This window comes from Paramormyrops kingsleyae, chromosome 10, assembly GCF_048594095.1.
Source record: "Paramormyrops kingsleyae isolate MSU_618 chromosome 10, PKINGS_0.4, whole genome shotgun sequence".
Taxonomy (NCBI): domain Eukaryota; kingdom Metazoa; phylum Chordata; class Actinopteri; order Osteoglossiformes; family Mormyridae; genus Paramormyrops; species Paramormyrops kingsleyae.
In genome coordinates, this window is record NC_132806.1 from 22295405 (window position 1) to 22313640 (window position 18236).

Consider the following 18236-nt stretch of genomic DNA (forward strand, 5'->3'; position numbering starts at 1 on the left):
AACCGTGAAACTCGCTTTCATTTGCAAAACAATAGGTGTTGATTGGCGCTGATGAGGGGCTGTCAGATTGTATGGTGGGGGGGTCCACCTGAGGTGCATCCGAGAATTTTCGTAGGCTTCAGGGATTCATTAAACACAGCAAATGTAATTGCACTGAGCTACTAATGTGGTTTTGCACAGTAAATGCAATCTGTGAAATGGCTTTAGTACTAAATTAGTTTCTAGATGTTCAGAAACAATTGTTGGGGCCATGTGTGAATGTTTGGGTTAGGACTGTGATCTGATGGTTGCTGGTTCAAATCCCATGGTCAGCAGAGTGATTGGGCCCTTGGGCAAGGCCCTTAACCACCAGTGCTCCAAGGACTGTCTAACTCTGCTGTCTCAACCATACATCACTTTGGATAAAAGCTACTGCTAAATTTATAAATGTAATTCTTGAGGCCTGTTCATTAGAATAAGTGTTTTGATCAAGGGTGCTGCACAATCTGAGAGTGATTACCAAGGACAGACTGGTCTGCCTGCTCCGTCGTAGGATAGGAAACCACAGGTTATCATGCTTTAATAGCATATTTCCTACTTTCCAAAAGCCTGTAGTATCACCCTACGGCCCCAAATTATGGTTAGGGTTAGCAAACAAAGGCTAGGGTTAGGATCAGAAAAAGTATGACATTTTCAGGCATCAACATGTGTTTTTATGACAGGTCTGCTCCCCCGTAGGATAGGAAAGCACAGTTTAGCATGCTTTGTAGCATATTTCCTACTTCCCAACACCCTGTTGTTTCACCCTAAGCCCCCAAATTAGGGTTAGCTGTATAAATGAATAAAAAATCAAAACTGAATCTGTTTAGGCCTCTGCATATAATAAGAACATTAAAGGCACTACCATAAAACAGAAACAAGTAAAGTATGTTTTCTTCAGACTGGATGTTCACCATATGTGATTCTGCAGATCTGACTGTGAAGCCAAGACTTGCTATTAATCACTTCTCTCATCCACCAGGCACTTGCTTGTAATTAAACTTGTTTACTCTTTATATTTTCTATTTTTATTGTCCTGTGAACTAGAGTTGTACACTAATTAATCCGAAAATATTCGAAATGTGCTGGAAACAACGTCATTGAACAATGTTCTAAACATTCCCACGCAAGTTCTCCTGGGGTGGGGCGTGACTCAGCAAGTGCTCATGTCCTGAAGGTTGTGGGGTCGAATCCATTAGCTAGCAGAGTATCATAACACCAACCTACTGGGATACCAGCTTACTCTGCTCTCTGATTCCCTCTTGTATACCACTTTGGACATAAGCGTTTCCTAAATAAATGTAACAAAAACTCCTCTAGGTCAATGAGTTGTTACAGAAATGTCTTGTTCCACATCTTTAGTATCAGTCTTGCTGCTACAAAACTAGAAAAGCACACAGATTCAGCTTCCTGTATCAGGGGTTTCTTACAAAAGAAGCAAACACCCTTTCTCATATAGAGGCAGGGAATTTTTTTACTTCTCCACTTTGGTCTCCAAAAAGATGGAATCAGTTTGCAGTCAGAGAAAGGCAAAAAAATGCCTGAATGTAGACAAAGTACAGAAAATCTCCCCAAAGTCAAAGAACACAGCTTTAGGGGATTGTTGGGTAAGGATGGGGAGTTTGCATCACAAGTGAGTAAAACGACTTAATCGTTTCATTAGAAAGGAGCCATATGTGGTTTTGTTTAACAACATTCCACACAAGATTTTTTTTCCTTTGTATTGCAAAACAAAGGGAAATTGGACGCCTTGATCTAAGCTTCTGCCCTTGTACATCTAAGGGAGTAACTGGAAATGATAGCGAGTCGAGTTACACCAACATTATTGCCTTCAGCTCTAATAGGAGTCGGAATGGTCACCCTGCACTAGTACTGCACTGTAGACCATGAACTTTGGCTCATACCGAAGGCAGCTGGATGAGATACATAGATTCATAAGCCATTAGGAAGTCAGATGTGCCGGAAAATGAGGACGGCCGTCGCTTGTCTATCTAGGAATTCAATGCTGAACCTATATTATTTTTGTTTGCCATTTTCACTCATGATTCTCTGTAACTCCAATGGTCACTTCAAAAATGTGTTAAAACATTTAAAAACCAAGAAACAAGATGGTAAATGGAGTTTAGTAAAGACAATAAGGTATTAGGAAGTGGATGTGTAGCTATAGTGAAAGGACTGTCCTGTAATTGGCTGATTTTAGTGTGCACCCGGCCATCTTGGTTTTAGCACTCTGCTCTGGGGGACTCATTGTACTGTACAACGATTCCATTTGTTCCCCCCCCCCCCCCCCACACACACACACACACATCCTCTTTGCCCAGAGCATCTCTGTGTCAGACATTCCATGCAATAGAACTGAAGGTTCAATCATCATCATCATCATCATCAGTAAGTCCATATTACCCCCACGTTTTCTGTGTTTCCAGTCCCTTGTGGGAATCCTAATCCCCCCCCCCTCCCAAATTCCAAAAGCCCCTCTTTCCCCCTCCCCCTGTCTTAACTCCCATCTCTTGGCTTACAGGAGCCTCCCAAACATCACGCCCTGTGGGTTTGCGGTGGGTTCACCGAGGCGTCCTTCCTTTCTTTCTGCCCCGTATTTCCCACCTTTCCTCTGGATCTTGCCCCCATCCCCCCCAGCACTCCCTCCCTAGGCTGCTGTGTCGGAGCAGCCAGATGGGAAGGCCTCTTTCCCAGTTCCAAGCGTCTTGTCACGGCTCGCCACCACTGGGAGCTTCCTGGGAACAGACTCGTCCGCTGCCCTGAAGCTGGGGTCCTTTAAAGGGTCAGATGGTGCATGAGAAGCGGAATGGCAGTGCGGTGTCACTGTCACATCAGGGCGAACTGCGGCAGGCACTGGAGCCACCAATGCTAAAAGCTAAATAAATGTCACACATTTTACATTTATGTCATAGTCCAAAACCTTGCTTCTTATAGTTCTGAAACCATCTACTATTGCAGATCTGTTTTGGCAAAGTGCTTTTAAAGTGCATATTTAAAAACTTTTATGTACAAAGTGCCCTATAAGCTTAGAGCCCTTTGAATCTAGTCTGTTTGAGATTTTTGACATTTTAAAGTCACAGTTTTTGAATAAATTTAAAACCTTTCAAAGTTAAAACTACAGCTATAATATTTGAATGCTAAGTAATTCGACTTTATTATAGATTTTAATCATCATTGGGTTATTTCCATGATGTCAATGAGTGCAAAGCTATATGTGACAACTTATTAGCAATCTTGCAAACATGTGATTTTACATAATGTCAGCTGAAGTAATTCAGGTTAGAAAACTCATGTGAAGAGGGACCCTGATCTCTCTCCACAGCCACGCCCCCTTAACCAGTCACTCCCACTAGAATTCTGACAGCTGATATGTACTCTGGTCTGGTCTGGAACTGGATTCTCCTTTCCTTATGTCCGGTTACCGAGCCCTGATCACCTTGTGAGCGTCTGTACCAACATCCGCACGTCTGCATAAGGGCGTGTCTCTCTCTTCCCTCCCCAGGATAGACTACCCAGGATAGACTACCCAGGATAGACTACCCAGAAGAATACTTTGACTCTCGTTTAGTGTTTTTGCTTCCTGCTTGGTCCACATCTGGGTCCCCTGTCTCTGTTCTGTCCCACGACACCTCAGTGAACAGTACGACAGCAACTGCTATTTTTGAACTCCTCTCTTAGTCATTCTAGTTTGCTTCTTTCAGAACCATGCAATAAAAAAACGAAGCAAAACAGATTAATATTAAATGCTTCTAAAAGTTTAGCTCCACTCACAACAAAAGGATGACCCCACCATGCCAGCTTAATAGAGTAGTTCAAAATCAATATTACAATATGCAGTGCTGCAGTGCGTTCTGTTGTTTTTCTGTCTCCCTGCACTTACTGTACAGGATTTGATACTAGTCAATTTCCTGTCTTTTCTGCTTCTTTCATGCAAAAGATTTTGACCCTTCGAACTGTGGAGGAGGTTTTCACTCATGCGCATTAATTTGAACTAATATTCAGTCAATCTCAAACTTTTGCCCCAGAATGTCGGCCAAAATAATAATTAAATTTCCACTCAATCACCCTAACATTTGGGGTGGGGGGGGGTTCAATTAAGAGTTTAAGAAAGAAAGGACAACAGGAAGACTTATGATATGTATTAAAATGTTAACTGTGTCTTTGAAATTTCCCTGAACCACACCGCCTAAAGAGTTATCAGTCATGTTTGTGAAATTCTGTGCAGGCCCTTGAGGGAACGTGGCGTCGGGGGATATTTGATGTCACGGCTCTCAAATGATTCATCGGAGTCTTTGTTTGGGTAGAGAAACGGCGTGCATCCATTTGGCTCCTGCGGCTAATGGCATTACCCATCAGGCATTTCTTCAGGCTGCAGCTGGCTGTTACCTGGGAATGCCAGGTGGTGCCATTCTTTATCTAAATGAGTGCCATCGATTAAATGCCGCTAGGAGATCGGGAAAAGTCTCCGCCGCATTAGCCGCGGCACTATAAAGGCTTTTCATTCGAAGCGTTTAAAACACTCGACCAGAAAGCTTACGAGCTGTGAGCTGTATAGGTGAAAAGGCAGGGAGAGTTCTGTATGGGAAGTTTTATTTCTGTGAGAGGGCAATGTAACAGCGTCACGAATGCTTTTGTTCTTGAGAGGCATGCGTTGTGCTGCTGGAAGGGTTTTCGGAGGCCCATAAATGTATGTGTTGGGTCGATGCCTTTGAATGACACCCTCATGCTTATATAAAGGATGTAGCACCTATTCAAAAGGCTGGGTTTTGGCAACAGGAGCACTGCAGTAATAATGTTGGTGCAGTTGGATTAAGGGCCTTGCTCAGGGACTGACGGTGATATGATTACTCTGCTGACCATGAGATTCAATCCAAAGACCTTCTGGCACAGATTCTACAAACCACAGAGCCACATACCACCCCAACTTTGGGATCTCTGCTAGGTCACCTATGAAAATGATAATTATTTTTCAAGAGTTATGTTTTTTTCATCAAAATATATATCAATAGCCCCAACAGGAAATGTGTTTATCATTAACATTTACCACTATTACTAAAATGTAGCATTTACTTCATAAAGTGAGGAGAGTTTGAGGATTTAACAAACTAGTTTATTTGCTGTGTAATTAAGTGGCAAAATGGCTGCTTTGTAATTATGTAGACATGCCAGAATGAATTTCAGTCCTACGTGTAAAAACTCATCATTTGTCACTTAAACAAGACAAGTCCATGTCTTTTATGCTTTAGTAACTTTAGTGCACTCATAATCACACCGACACTCAAGTCACACTTTTTCTCTGGTGTCGCCTATTTTCAAGTGTTGCGGGAGCGTCGATAGTGCGCTGATTTGATCATGGGATGTTTTACCAACAGTGCGCCTGCCTTCCAGCAGGTGGCAGCATTGCTTTGGTTTACTTATCACCTGCAGTCCTGGGCGAAAACGCTCCTTCGCGTTGCCACCCTGAAAAGGGAAGGACTTGGCAACATACGTGGTGCCTCCTTGGCAGTCTTTGATCGGCATTTGTGCAGTTCCGAAAAACACAGGACAAAGAAGCTCTTTGAAACGAAAAAGGAACGGCTCGGTCCAGTCAAAAAGAGGACAAATCTGCCAGACAACCATCTGAAGTCAAACACACACGAGATTGAAATGTGTGGGAGCTATGCATCCCTAACATTTTGTTAAAGTAATTAACACTGGTCATTTTTCCACAGTCACAGTATGTCCCAATGTCCCAAAATGTTTATGATGATGGTTTTTTTCCGTCCAAGGATCCAGTAATGAATGTGAATGAATGAATTTTCAAACACTTTCAGAGTAGCAGGCCTGACATGCATGAAATCTAAAATATGCATAATAATACAAAGCAAATTAATAATAGATCTTAGCCTTTGAAAGTTGGCCGGCTTAGTTGATTGACAGTGTGGCAGCACCCCAACCCATCCTGGTCTTACGATTATATGGATGGAATGATGTACACAGAAGACTGCATGCATATTGATGTGTGGATCACAGACTGGCCAGAGAAATATTCTTGTATTTTTGTTGGACATTTGACTGCTAATGTAATGTAAAAATATCTATGTTAAACTTTAATGAAGAGAAGTTCAAAAAAACAAATTAGATCTTAGCTAGCAATAACTAACCTTATTACACCATATTACAAGCTGTATTGATGTAGCACACAATTGTTAAGTGTTAATAAATGAAAGTTAAATTAAAATTGTTAATAATTAACTGAGCTCAAGTTCTTTATGACATGATGTTTTATACTGCACACCTTGTTTCAGTTTGTTTAGTAAGCAATGATAACACCTGTTTTAAGTGTATGATCTTAACAAGATGTTTCAGAATTAGCTGATGATAACTATCAGTTTATAGATACATTAAACTGCCTGATGGAACATTATTATTAAGCATGTTGCTTGGTAAAAGCACAAACAATTATTTTAACGCAAACTTCGGAAGTTAAACGCTAAAATCACTGCAGTGACGCCTTATAAACTTCATGCGTCATGCTCTGTGTGGTGGCCTGGTATCCTGTAGGATGTGATGGCTGTTCTCTTCACAAGAAACCCTCTGAATGAATGTAGCCCCAAATAGGTAAGTGGTTAATAGTAGCCGATTATTCATTTCAGTGCACTATAAGTCAGCTGTTCAAACCCAAGTGTGAGGACTTTTCAGCCAATCAGTCCTCTAATTAGTAATCTAATTAGGGACGTGCAGCGAAAACAAAATACCTAACGGCCCATTCTGGATAAGACTGACCATCTCTGTTCTTGAAGGACCTTTTGACGGTCGGATCTCGCAGGGGTTTTGCAAGTAGGGATAGGCTTGTTTACAAATATTCAGTTTTAGGGGTGGGGGTGCATAGGCATAGTCCAGAGCTAATGGTAGATAGAAGGAAGGGACTGGGAGAGTAAAAATAAACAAACATGGAAGTCATGCATCAAGCCTGAACGGGGGAAGTGTAGGTACTGGAGCCTAAGCAGGGCAAGAACGATTTAGGCACACGATCAAGGAACAGGTGAAATGAACTAGAATAACTATTCCTGGACATCTGACGCTCCCCCTTGGAACAGCAAGAAGCTACTGCAATGTTTGCTACATCATGCCCCTGACTGCTTTTACCATACTGTGAATATCATGCCACTAACTTAACGGATGAAAAGCTGTTAAACTGAAACTCCTAAAAAATGCTGAATTTTCGTTTGAGTCCCTCTAATACTGTTAAAAAATACAGTGCCTCGCCTTTCCCAGGCAAATGTTTCTGTGCTGCTTGTGATTCCCCCAGAGAAATTAAAGCCAGAGTGCCAGTGTGTGTTCCTGCTTTCGTGCGGGGGAACAGTGTGTGTGTGTGGAGAATACGTTTCTATTACATTGTGGGGACCTGTCATTTTGGCGTCGTGGGGAACATTTTTCAGGTCCCCACAAAGACCGGTGAATGCAATATAAAGACTAAAAATGTCTGGTGATGTCTGGTTACTTATGCTTACGGTTAGGGCTGGGTAGGGGTTAAGAATTAGAGTTTACCCCATAGAAATGAATGGAGAGTCCCTACAAAGATATAATTACCAACCTGTGTGTGTGTGTGTGTGAGTGTGTTGGGTGGGGTGTCAGTTATTCTCAAGATACACATGCTCTGCTGGAAAAGAAAATGCCAAGCTGTGATAATAAGCTGAATACACCACCTATTTAGTAATAGGACCAATGAATCTTATTAGCAGAGTCTGCCAAGTCGGATGCGCAGTCCTTTCCTTTGGGAGCTTCAGGAACATAATGCCTACAGGAGAACAGATATGCTTCCAGGTACTTCATCTTTCACGCATTCAGTGCTAAACAGGGCAGGCCCCATGCTAATAGCCTTCAGGCACTAATAACTCCACAGAAATTCTTCTTTCACACTGAGGGCATTGAACGAGACATCAGAGGCCATGGCAATAGGAACCATATTGTGCTGCGGTTCCACTTTTTATTCCAGCGAACTTGGATTATGGTGAAATATAGACAATGGCGCCTGCAGCGGGGATGATTTGTGATAAGACATTTGGCGCGACCACTGGGATAATTGCGGTTCAAGGAATTATAAAGTTTTGGTTTTTACTCTTCTCACAATAGTTCACTATTCAAGGCGTGACCTCGTTGACCTGGTTTGGAATCAATGAACAGCTTAACATAGTGCAAGGTTTCTGCGAGAGTTTCGCAAAGGATCACACATTATACCGTTAAAGTCGCAGGGTGTCTGGTCTCATCAGATTCTCGCTCCCCACTGAGGTCGTTTGAGGATGTTCCGTAACATGAGTTTGGAGACAGAAAGATAAATCTGTCACACCCCTGGATTTTCTGTTTTAGGCAAAAAGCACGATCCTCACAAAGGTGAGGCTTACTGCTAAGGCTCACGTCTCAAGTTCTCAGATATGATTTCTTGTGATAAATCAGATTTAAGCTCCACACTGAAGGCTGAACTGGATGCGACACGAAGAAAACTGCAGGTTCTTGCCTGAGTTTCTATATCCACTTCAAGCATCTCATTACGTCTTAAAATAAGATCTTTTTTCGTATCTCATTTCTGTTTTTATTGATCCAATAGGTACCTCAGAAGATATCCAGCATTCTTCCCAAGAAGAAAGGTTAAATTTTAAAATGTAACCATACAAACCACTTAAAGCAAAGAAACACAGGAGGCAGAGTTTCCAAACTGATGGAAAGTGGAATGAAAGTTCTTTAATTGCCAGGGTATTCAGTAAATACATTGAACACTTTAAAAACACTTTAACAAGCCACTGCAACATAGCAAAGACCATTAAAGAGGATAATCTTAGGTGACCCTTCAGTGTCATTCTGCCAGAATCGTATTTAGTTAAAAAAAGAAGACGACAAAAAAAAAAAAAAAAAAAAGAAAAAATGAGATAAATAAAATACCAAGGAAACGCAACAATAAGAACCATGGCTTCTGATTGGGGGAAGAAACACCATGTGACGCTCCAGCCAGGTTAATGCCAGAATCAGTGACATAGAAAGTAGTTACAAGTAGTCCGTTAAAAAGACAGAAGGGATCCTGCTTCTGGTGGCCGTAGGAGCCGGAGATATTAAAGGCACCTGTGGAGGTGAGGTGGCGTCACCTTCCGTATCGCAGGCTTGCCGAGGCTCGGCAGAAGGTGACACACGCTTCCAATGTAAAACTGTACAAAAAGTTGCGACTACGAAACGTCCATTTGTTAAAACTACCCTGCTGTTAAAAGGTACAGTAAAATGTGCAAGCCTCACAGTGCAGTCTGTGAACAGTACGATGCATTTGTTGCTTTTGTCCATAAAATTTTGCCTGGGTAAACGAGACTGATCTCCCTGTGTAAATTACGAGGGTGTTCCAGGTGTAGCATCTGGCAATTAGGGCAGCTGATGCATTTGGGTCCTACAGAATGATTATTGCAAACTGAGCAGTTTTTTTTAAACAAAACAGTGATGCTTCAATAACCAATTGCCTGACTAAATGTGACTTTTTCTCGTTTTTGAATCTTGCTGCATTATTACATACTTGACTGCCAGTCTTGGATTAGACTGAACTGAACGGAAAACTCTAAATGTCATATATAAATTAAGTATTTATGTTAATTACCCATTTTAATTAATTTGCTATGTATGATTAACTGCCGCCTTCCAGGGCAATCTATTAACATTTTGTCATGCTTAATGCATATATCAACTGTGTATGGCACGTAAATTTCATATATTTTTCTTAGTCTATTTTATATGAGAAGTTGTTTTTTAAAGCACGACATGTGGAGCTGTGCACATGCCTCTTGTACTGTGCTATGGGAGGCACGAGATTTCTGTTTGCCCTCCAAACACGTGAGATACTTCACAACAAACATGCCTTCACTAAAGCCTCTGGATTTGGTGAGACTGAGAAACTCAGGGCTATTTGTGCGTGCATGGAAGCCCCTATCACAGCACCGGTGTAGGTGTAACGCAGAATCATCTGGTCAAAGACGCAAGAAAGTGCTAAAAAAAAAATTAATTTGGCTTCTAACAAATGTGCTTAAAATACTGGCTGCTCAGGTTTGTTTCAAAACAGTGAAGCAAAGGATCAACTTATTGACATTGAATCCTTAGTTCTCCTCTCCTGTTCCAAGCTCCATGCCAACATGCATGTATCTGAAGGTCTCAGTATTACCCTGAATGAAACACTCATCAAAGTTTTCCTTTCACAACTATGTTCTAAGGGCAGAACCAACAATGATTGGATCAGAGGGATAACCAATAAGATTGTTGAGGAGGTGGGCCCAAGCAACTAGAGGAGGCAGTACCAACCAATCAGATGTCTTGGTCCCGCTTCCTCTAGTTGCTTGGGCCCACCTCCTCTACAATGTGATTGATTATTTCTCTAAATCAATAATTTTTTGTTCTGCCCTCAGAACACTTTTGTTTAAGTAAAACCCCCACAAGCGAATGAAACATTGTTCCAACAGGAGCGAGTGCTTTGAGTGTTTGAACCTTCAGAAAGCACCCTGAATTCAAAAAGAAGCAAATCAGCCACCTGCTACCTCATTGCTTTAAAAAAAAAAAAACAATTTTACATCATTAATGAGTGCTTAGAAAAAAAAGTTATTTTAATGCAACTGGACTTGTAATCAAAGGGCTCTGAAGTCAGGTCCTTGAAGCGAAAAATGTGCGCAACAGCTAAAAGCTTAAAGGATTCTTACTTTAAAAAGGACTCACGTGTAAGCTACCGTAGTCACTTTGGATAAAAAAAAAATCTGCTAGCTAGCTCAGTGATATAAAGTAACATGTGAAAAGTGAAATACAGAATTGGAGAGAGATGCACTCTACAGAAGACACTTTTATATTTTCACTTATCTTGTCCTCCTGGTATATGCTAAATATCAGTGCCCTTTCAAGAGAAGGAGAAGCGATGTGAGTGGACAGCAACGTTGTGTGTTAATGCCTACATATGTTAAGCATATGCCCAGCATATACCCTTGAAACTTCACAGGAAAACCAATTGAACACCAAGAGTAGCGATCTGGGGTGGACCGCCGTATCGAAAGCGTCTAGCCGGCAGGGCTGGTGAAGGTGGGCAGTTTTGGTGCACGGGGAGGAGGAATCTCCCAACCCTTGCTTGTGGGGGGGGGGGGTCTGGGATGTGGTGAGCACCATAGATACCTCTGCTTGGCTGGCCGGGTTGTCAACAGTGACGGTCTACATGGAGTCTCCCATGGAGTCAGAGTCATCCAGAGAGAGGGGCAGGTATAGGTCCTGTCACACCAAAGGAAGGGCGAGCAGCATGAGTCAACGCCACCGCGAGTCTTACTGTATCAGCATCGCTGGCACTGTATTCCTGGGTGGCTATAATATTTGGGAAGGAACTAATCTGGGAGGGGGGGCACAGGGTTTGAATGAACCATGGCTATAATTATTATATATTTTGGGGGGGGACATGTGAAATGTGCTCACAATGTCCTCCCGAATATATATTATGATTACAGCCTTTTTCCCCCTAATGTTGGCTACATGGCTACGGCCTTGGAATGAACGTCTGAAAGTGCCCCTCCGGTGATTTACCACCCCCCCCCACCTTCGAGCACCTGCCCCTCGAAAGGCCTCTGCACCGTCAATGACAATCATAAAAGACAGTCCTAGCATGCTGTATCCCTATCCAGCCACGTAACCGGCCGTTCAGTGCTGAGGAGTGTGCAGCCTGAGTTGTGTACCTTGTGCTTGCGGAGGTTGCCGGGGCTGGTGGGCGTGGAGATGGGGGACTGCTTGGAGATAGGAGTGGAGATCTGACTGCTGGAGCCGGTCCCGCTGGCTACGGAAACACAGGAGGGACAGGGGCGGACAATGAGCTGCGTTAAGCTACGGCCTGGCACCTCTGCGCCCTCCCAGAAGGCCGGCCAGCCCTGGCCCGGCCCCTCGTTTGCCGGAGGAAGGCCTGTTTCTGTGTCTGAATGCCGCTTCCTCCTGGCTGGAAGATGAAGCAGCATTGCTGCATGCACGGGGACCGGTTGCTAGGATACCACCAGAGACTGTTTACATCAGACGGTGGCGTGATGTGTGAAGGACAGGCTTTGGATAAGTGATGCCTCTGTGTATCTAAAAGAATAGCGTGTGCTTATTTATATGCACCAACAAGGTAACTTAAACGAAGCATGCATCTGTTTATAGATTTTATGAAATGGTTCTGATATTTAGTCTCTCTCCAAAACTGTATTAGAATAAAATTAATTCACTTGCAAAAGAAATTCCTTTACATCTTTAAAATCACTATAAAAAATAATCACATGATCGATATACGCAATTCTTATCATGTGACCCAGGGTGTTTCTGTACAACAGAACATCCTTTTTCCACGTACAGACACTGTCTTATACGTTGGCTTAAATTATTAAAAAAAAAATAATAATAATAATAATGGCATTAAAAATATCACATACAAACCTGCAGTAGTGCAATCTCTGGAGATCATTCAAGCATTCAGATATTTGATAAGCCTTCAGATATGCACAACTTTAAAATGTATGGAAATTTATAACAAGAAACAAAACGTAAAGTACAGTAAATATGAGAACGCAATAATTGTAAAATATGATTCTTTATTGTGAAAAGAAATCAACAATAAAAGTAAATATAAATCAACAGAACCAGCAAAACAATAGTAATGAGAAGAGTAAGTTTGAAATCACCACGGGGCAATTTAGCTCTGAAAGTTTCCGATTACAAACAGGATAAACTTGCATAGCAGTTTAGGGTAGTGATGGGAGATCTGAGAGCCCAAAACCCAGTGAGACTGAGATTACAGCATGATGGCACTGACTGCCTGCTCTCACCCATTTCAAGGCAATAAAGTCACCAGACAGGATCGCGCTAATCAGACTGGGACTGAGGGCTCACCCAGCTGCGGCAGCTTTCGAAGCCTCATTTCTTTCATCTCTGGGATTTGAGACCTGAACGAAAAGGAGGGCTGTCACTATTGGCTCCTCCGCAAGGTGCTTGAAGAAGGTACTTCACCTAAGTCGCTCTCTGGGAAAATTAGTTTTGTAAATTAAATATTATTGTCCGGTAAATTGCCGTCCACGTAAGCTACCTTGGATGGAAGCCTTCACCAGGAAGCGAATCGGCATACGTGCAGAATGGGCACTGCTATGCCGAAATCCACTAAACTCCGGTGCATGGGGATTAATCTTAATCTTAAGTGAAGCACAAATCACAGAGAGTCCTAGTATATTTTGCCCATTTACAGGAAACAGAGGAGACCTTTCACTCCACATCGATTTACCGCCTATTCAGCCTCTGAGGTTAGGGCCGCACTGGGTTTAAACATTACTATCCCTTTGAAGGCAGATGGACATCTGCAGCATGGCCTGCCTGTATTGGACACAGCTGCATGCTTTTCTGGTGCGAGCATCTACTCATCAGGAATGAGGACGTTACTGTTGGTGTGAAGAGGGCAAAATGCAGGGCTGAGTCTGAACTGTGGAGGCAGATTTGCAGCTTCTACTGAATACTGAAACGCAGAAGAAACATCAGTGTGGCTTTGCCTACTTCAGCTCAAGAAAGCGCTTTGAATGGTCTGCAAATGTTTGTATTCTTAGAGGGCCCATTCAGAATCTTAGGCATCTTGGGCCCAGTTTGAGAAGCTGCCCGTCAGGAGTGTGTCTTCATTGAGTCCTGGTCCCTTGTTCGTCTCGTCTAACAGCTGCTGAGGCTGATCCTCATGCCCTCGAAACACTATTGTCATTTGTGTCCTGTGTGTCGGGAACAATGTAGCAGGTGCAACTTAATCACCAAAGTGAATATCTGTGCAGAGACCTTATCAGATCCTCAGCGTGCGCAGGAGCTCAAAGCGGGTGACTATCGGCGCATTCGTGATTTGGTGCTTAGCCCTCGCGCGTGACTGCACGCGCACCTAATGCTTGCAGTGGAAGTCTGGAAACTAAACGGGAGGCGGGACAAAGAATGTCTCAAGATGTACCAAAGAACATATGCTAAAGTATGCTATGCACAATAAATAATCTCAGAATTTCAGGAATTCACGTGTTCCTCTTGGATTTCCGACATATTGACAGTAGCCATGCCGCACCTTGTGTATATATCCTGTACCGGAAATCACGATTCAGGCTTACGTACGCATGCACCCGTCCCTGAACGCTAACAGCACGCATGTAATGTCATACCAATCACATAAGCAGACCTACCTAAGTGTGTCAAGTAAATTAATGGAATTTATAATACAGATATGCCACTAGTAGTACAATTTTGTGCCTGTAGGGAGCGCTGGACGGCCCTCTCCATTGAAAGGATGTTGCTGGAAATGGTTTGTTGGATTTACATATAAGCATATAACATGAAACCACACCCATAAAGCCCGATCCACAGGGCACGGGGGGGGGGGGGAAACAAGGTTAATACAGAATGCATAAAAATGGCAGTAACATAAAACTACAAGAAAATCAGCTGGAAAGCGTGATATTGCTCAAAAAATGGACATGGCTGAGAAATGTTTCTCTAGTTCCAGGTCTGACAGGAAAACTGTATATTTATGTGGGTGAATGAACAGGAAGGGATCCGTTTTCTGGTGGCACATGAATCATGAGTGAATCAGTTATTAAGTGTCTCACTGGATTCGACGGGGGACTTGGTGCGACGAGAAGGGCCTGGGCTCTTGGTCTTCTGTGAGCTGCTTTTAGGGATCGACTTCATGGCTCTGCACTCTGTGAAGGCAAACGCAGACACAGAAGGGCGCCTCTGTTAGCCCATTGAGAACACTTTGTTCTGTTATTAATACATGCCATTCATAGTTTATGAGTATTTCTTCTATTAATGCTTTAAATAGCTATAGGAAACTTTTAACCATTTAGTTCTACTAAAGCCAACCTTTCAATGAGTTTACCAAATCTGCATCTACTGTATCCAGGGGTGCCCCGAGAGATTTTGCGCCCCATGAAAGCATATTGCATATCATATTGGGCCCCCAACCCATTACTTTCCAAATATTTTAGGGCTCCTGTCACTCAGGGGCCCTTGGAATCGTCTTAACTCTCCTCCCTTTAAGGCATCCATGACTGTATCTATCACTAATTAGCACTTCCGTTGTTTTGCACTATGCCATCTAGCAAGTTATTGTGCATGATTGATTCTTGAACCATGTGGTTGTATTACTTCAGACATGTGTGTTGTAAAAGTCATGCAGAATCAAACAAACCTGCAAACACACACCCACACACAAACACAAATGCACACCAGCACAACCAGGCACACTGACACATAGACTTCACAGTTTTCTGAATGCAACCAACCTTGATTAAAACTTCCATGGGCTGATTTGGATTTGGCTCCAGGTGGAAAGTGTGCTGCAAGGAAGGATTCAGACTGTTACGGTGATCAATATACAATTCACGGGGTCATTTTCCACTGAGAAGGCAAATATCTGGACTTCATCAAAGCAGGTGGTTAGAAGTTACTTTAATTAGCCCATGAACGTATTTAATGGGGTAGTGAATTTCAGTATTATTGGTACATTCTGAGGTTGCCTCATACACCGTATTTTCTGGGATTGTCTTGGAATTTGGCCCACTGTCCATATCCAAGATAAAAAAAACTGAGGACTTCCTGTATTTGTGTCAAGCCTGGCTCTGGCCAATCAAAAGAGTTCTTGTACAAACAGTACAGATGTTAGCTATAGTATAAACAAGAGATTATGGGTCTAAAGCTAACAATAAGTAAAACAGACTAGACATTATAGTAAAGCAAAGGCAATTTTTAGTTAATAGTGCTGGTATCATGGGGTTGTTTAACCTGGAGAACTAGGCTGTGGTATGTGCAAGATGTTTGCAGAACTGAAGCATCCAGTCGATGTGCAACAACATTCAGAAATGTGCCCATTTAAATATTAGTCTAAGGTCTTGCGAAAGATACGCTGGAATGCAGCCCCCCAGATCCAAGTACAATGACCTGCATCTCTGTTACCCAAATGAGTGCTGGGTCTCTGCTTCTCATTCCTCCCAGACATGACAACGTGACCGCGAGAGCAGCTGCTTTATTTCATCAAGACGCACAATAAAACCACACTATCCCTCTCCGACACACACAAACAAAAGAAACAGACCCTCACGCTAAAGTAGAATAATCCGATACAGGAAGACACACTTAAATAATTGGGATGTAGATGAGGGGTGGCTAGGGGTCTGGATCGTACCATCTTTGTTATCTGTGCCTGGCTGATTTTTTTAAAAACCATTCAGCTTCACTAATGGCTGCTCTAATTTGTACAAAATGGTTTCTGAACATCGTGTCTGTACAGATGCACATCGATTTAGGTCTTCTTGAATGCAAACACAGTAATAATGAGTGCGCCTGCGTAATGAGTATGTCAGAGTCAGCACATCTCAAGATCACGGTTTGTGTAATACCGTGTTATACTTTATATCTGTGTTTTGTAGTGCTGTGAAACTGCAGAAGTATTTCAGGCCATATGGCTTAGATATGATGGAACGCGGCACGTGTTACAAGAGAAAAACACCATGTCACCGGTATAGAAGATTGCAAACCACTTCTCTAATAGGCCATGGACACAAACCTGCACCCTTTAGTCTTATTTTCCGGGGGCTGTTCCTCCAAGGAGGCTAATAGCTGTGTTTTTCCTCCCCTGCAAAAGGGTGCGCTCCCCCCAGGGGCCCTAAGGCGTACTCAGCAGAGTTATAAAGGTTTTTTCATAAAAACAAATGTGAGATTTCAAAAGCATGCAGAACACGCAAACAAGGAGGATTGGGGCAGAAGCTCATGTCCTTTGTTGGTTGTCGCAATTTAACAAACAGTGTAGCTGCTATAACAGACTGCTATATATATATATGCAAGCCACTGTAACGCTGCCATATTGGGACCTCTGCAGCGCCCCTAATGCTAATTGCTGACTTGCCACGCTCCAGTATGTGTAAACATACTCCACCTGAGTTATGAGACTCCCTAACGAAACAAAGAAAATCTATAAAGCAGTATCAAAGCACATATATTTAAAATAATATTAATAAAACTGATGAATGTTAAAGCTTGTGGGGGCGGGGGGGCTTCACCCTGTAAGGAAATAAGGGAATTTCTGCCCCTGACTGCAAAATGGCACTGCTGTAACATCTCTGCTGCACCAAAAATCAGATTAAATCCTTAGAGGACTGTGTGAGGCCTTAAGAAAGAGGTTAATTGCCCCACTGTGCTGAGCCTTTTTTTAAAAGGAGCATGGGGGGGTGCCGCAGCAATGTAATCTGATGACGTGAGTGTGTACATTCAGTTTAATTGCATTCTGGCCATTTAATAAGAAGCGACAAAAGAAACATTTACTTGGAGAAATAACGTGTTTGTGGCGCACTGGCTGTGGAAAGCAGAAGGCAGCAGGCTGCACGGTTTGCTGGCCGAGGTCAGGACTTCACAAAAACATATGGATTTATGTCACTTATGGATTTTTTTGGATCCGGCACGTTTTGCCGTGACAGACCAGCATCCCCTGACTTGTGTTCCACACGTCAAAATCTATCATTTAGTGGTCATTCCATCCAGGCAAATGTAATACAGAACCAGTACGTCTGAAACTGAAACTGGTATCTGCTGTTATTTGTTATGAAGATACATAACGCAAACAGAGCATACAGTGCACAGTATATTGTAGCTTCGTCATAATAGAATAAACTTATTATGGGTATGTTTGAAAAACACCATACCCCTGAACCGAATAGGTTGTCATGGAAGCATTGATATTTAAAAGATAAAAACTGTTCTGTGCTGTAAATATTAAGTCATGGCTACAGTAAATATGTCTGATGTATATTACTACAAATCACATTTTCCGTGACTTTGATGAAAAAACACATCCAGAAATACAGCTTGCTTTTAGAAGCGATGCAGTGATTTTGTTAAGGGTTATTAAGTACCAGGAAAGTACTGAAGTACAGTAAATCCAAATTAAATAAAAACAATATCAGAACACGATACACATTTTATAGAGAACAGGAAGACATAGAAAGTATGGCCAAAGTCAAGCAGAGAATATTACTGCCCTACCGTTCTCATCCAATGAGAAGTCATCTTGAGCGTATCGAAACTTCTCTGGACCGCAAGCAATAAAGACATCATCATCACCGAAGAAGTCCTGGAGGCAAGTGACCTGTGCATGGCAGAGAGCATAATAGGTTTAGGTGACACAGCCAATGACGTGGGACACCAATCCAGACGAG

At 42.5% G+C, this 18236-nt stretch overlaps 1 protein-coding gene across 2 annotated transcripts in view; it reads right to left on the reverse strand.

Moving 5' to 3' along the window:
* Positions 1-10339: 10339 nt before the first annotated feature.
* LOC111859774 (neuronal migration protein doublecortin-like) overlaps positions 10340-18236 on the reverse strand; it is a 41297-nt gene continuing 33400 nt past the window's right edge. The window contains exons 4-8 of one of the 2 annotated variants that reach the window (XM_023842756.2): positions 18064-18166; positions 15312-15365; positions 14634-14726; positions 11727-11824; positions 10340-11271 (exon numbers count right to left, since the gene is read on the reverse strand). In XM_023842756.2, coding sequence (XP_023698524.2) covers positions 11215-11271; positions 11727-11824; positions 14634-14726; positions 15312-15365; positions 18064-18166 — 405 coding nt within the window. In that variant the 3' untranslated portion in view covers positions 10340-11214. The other variant, XM_023842755.2, reaches the window with a different exon arrangement.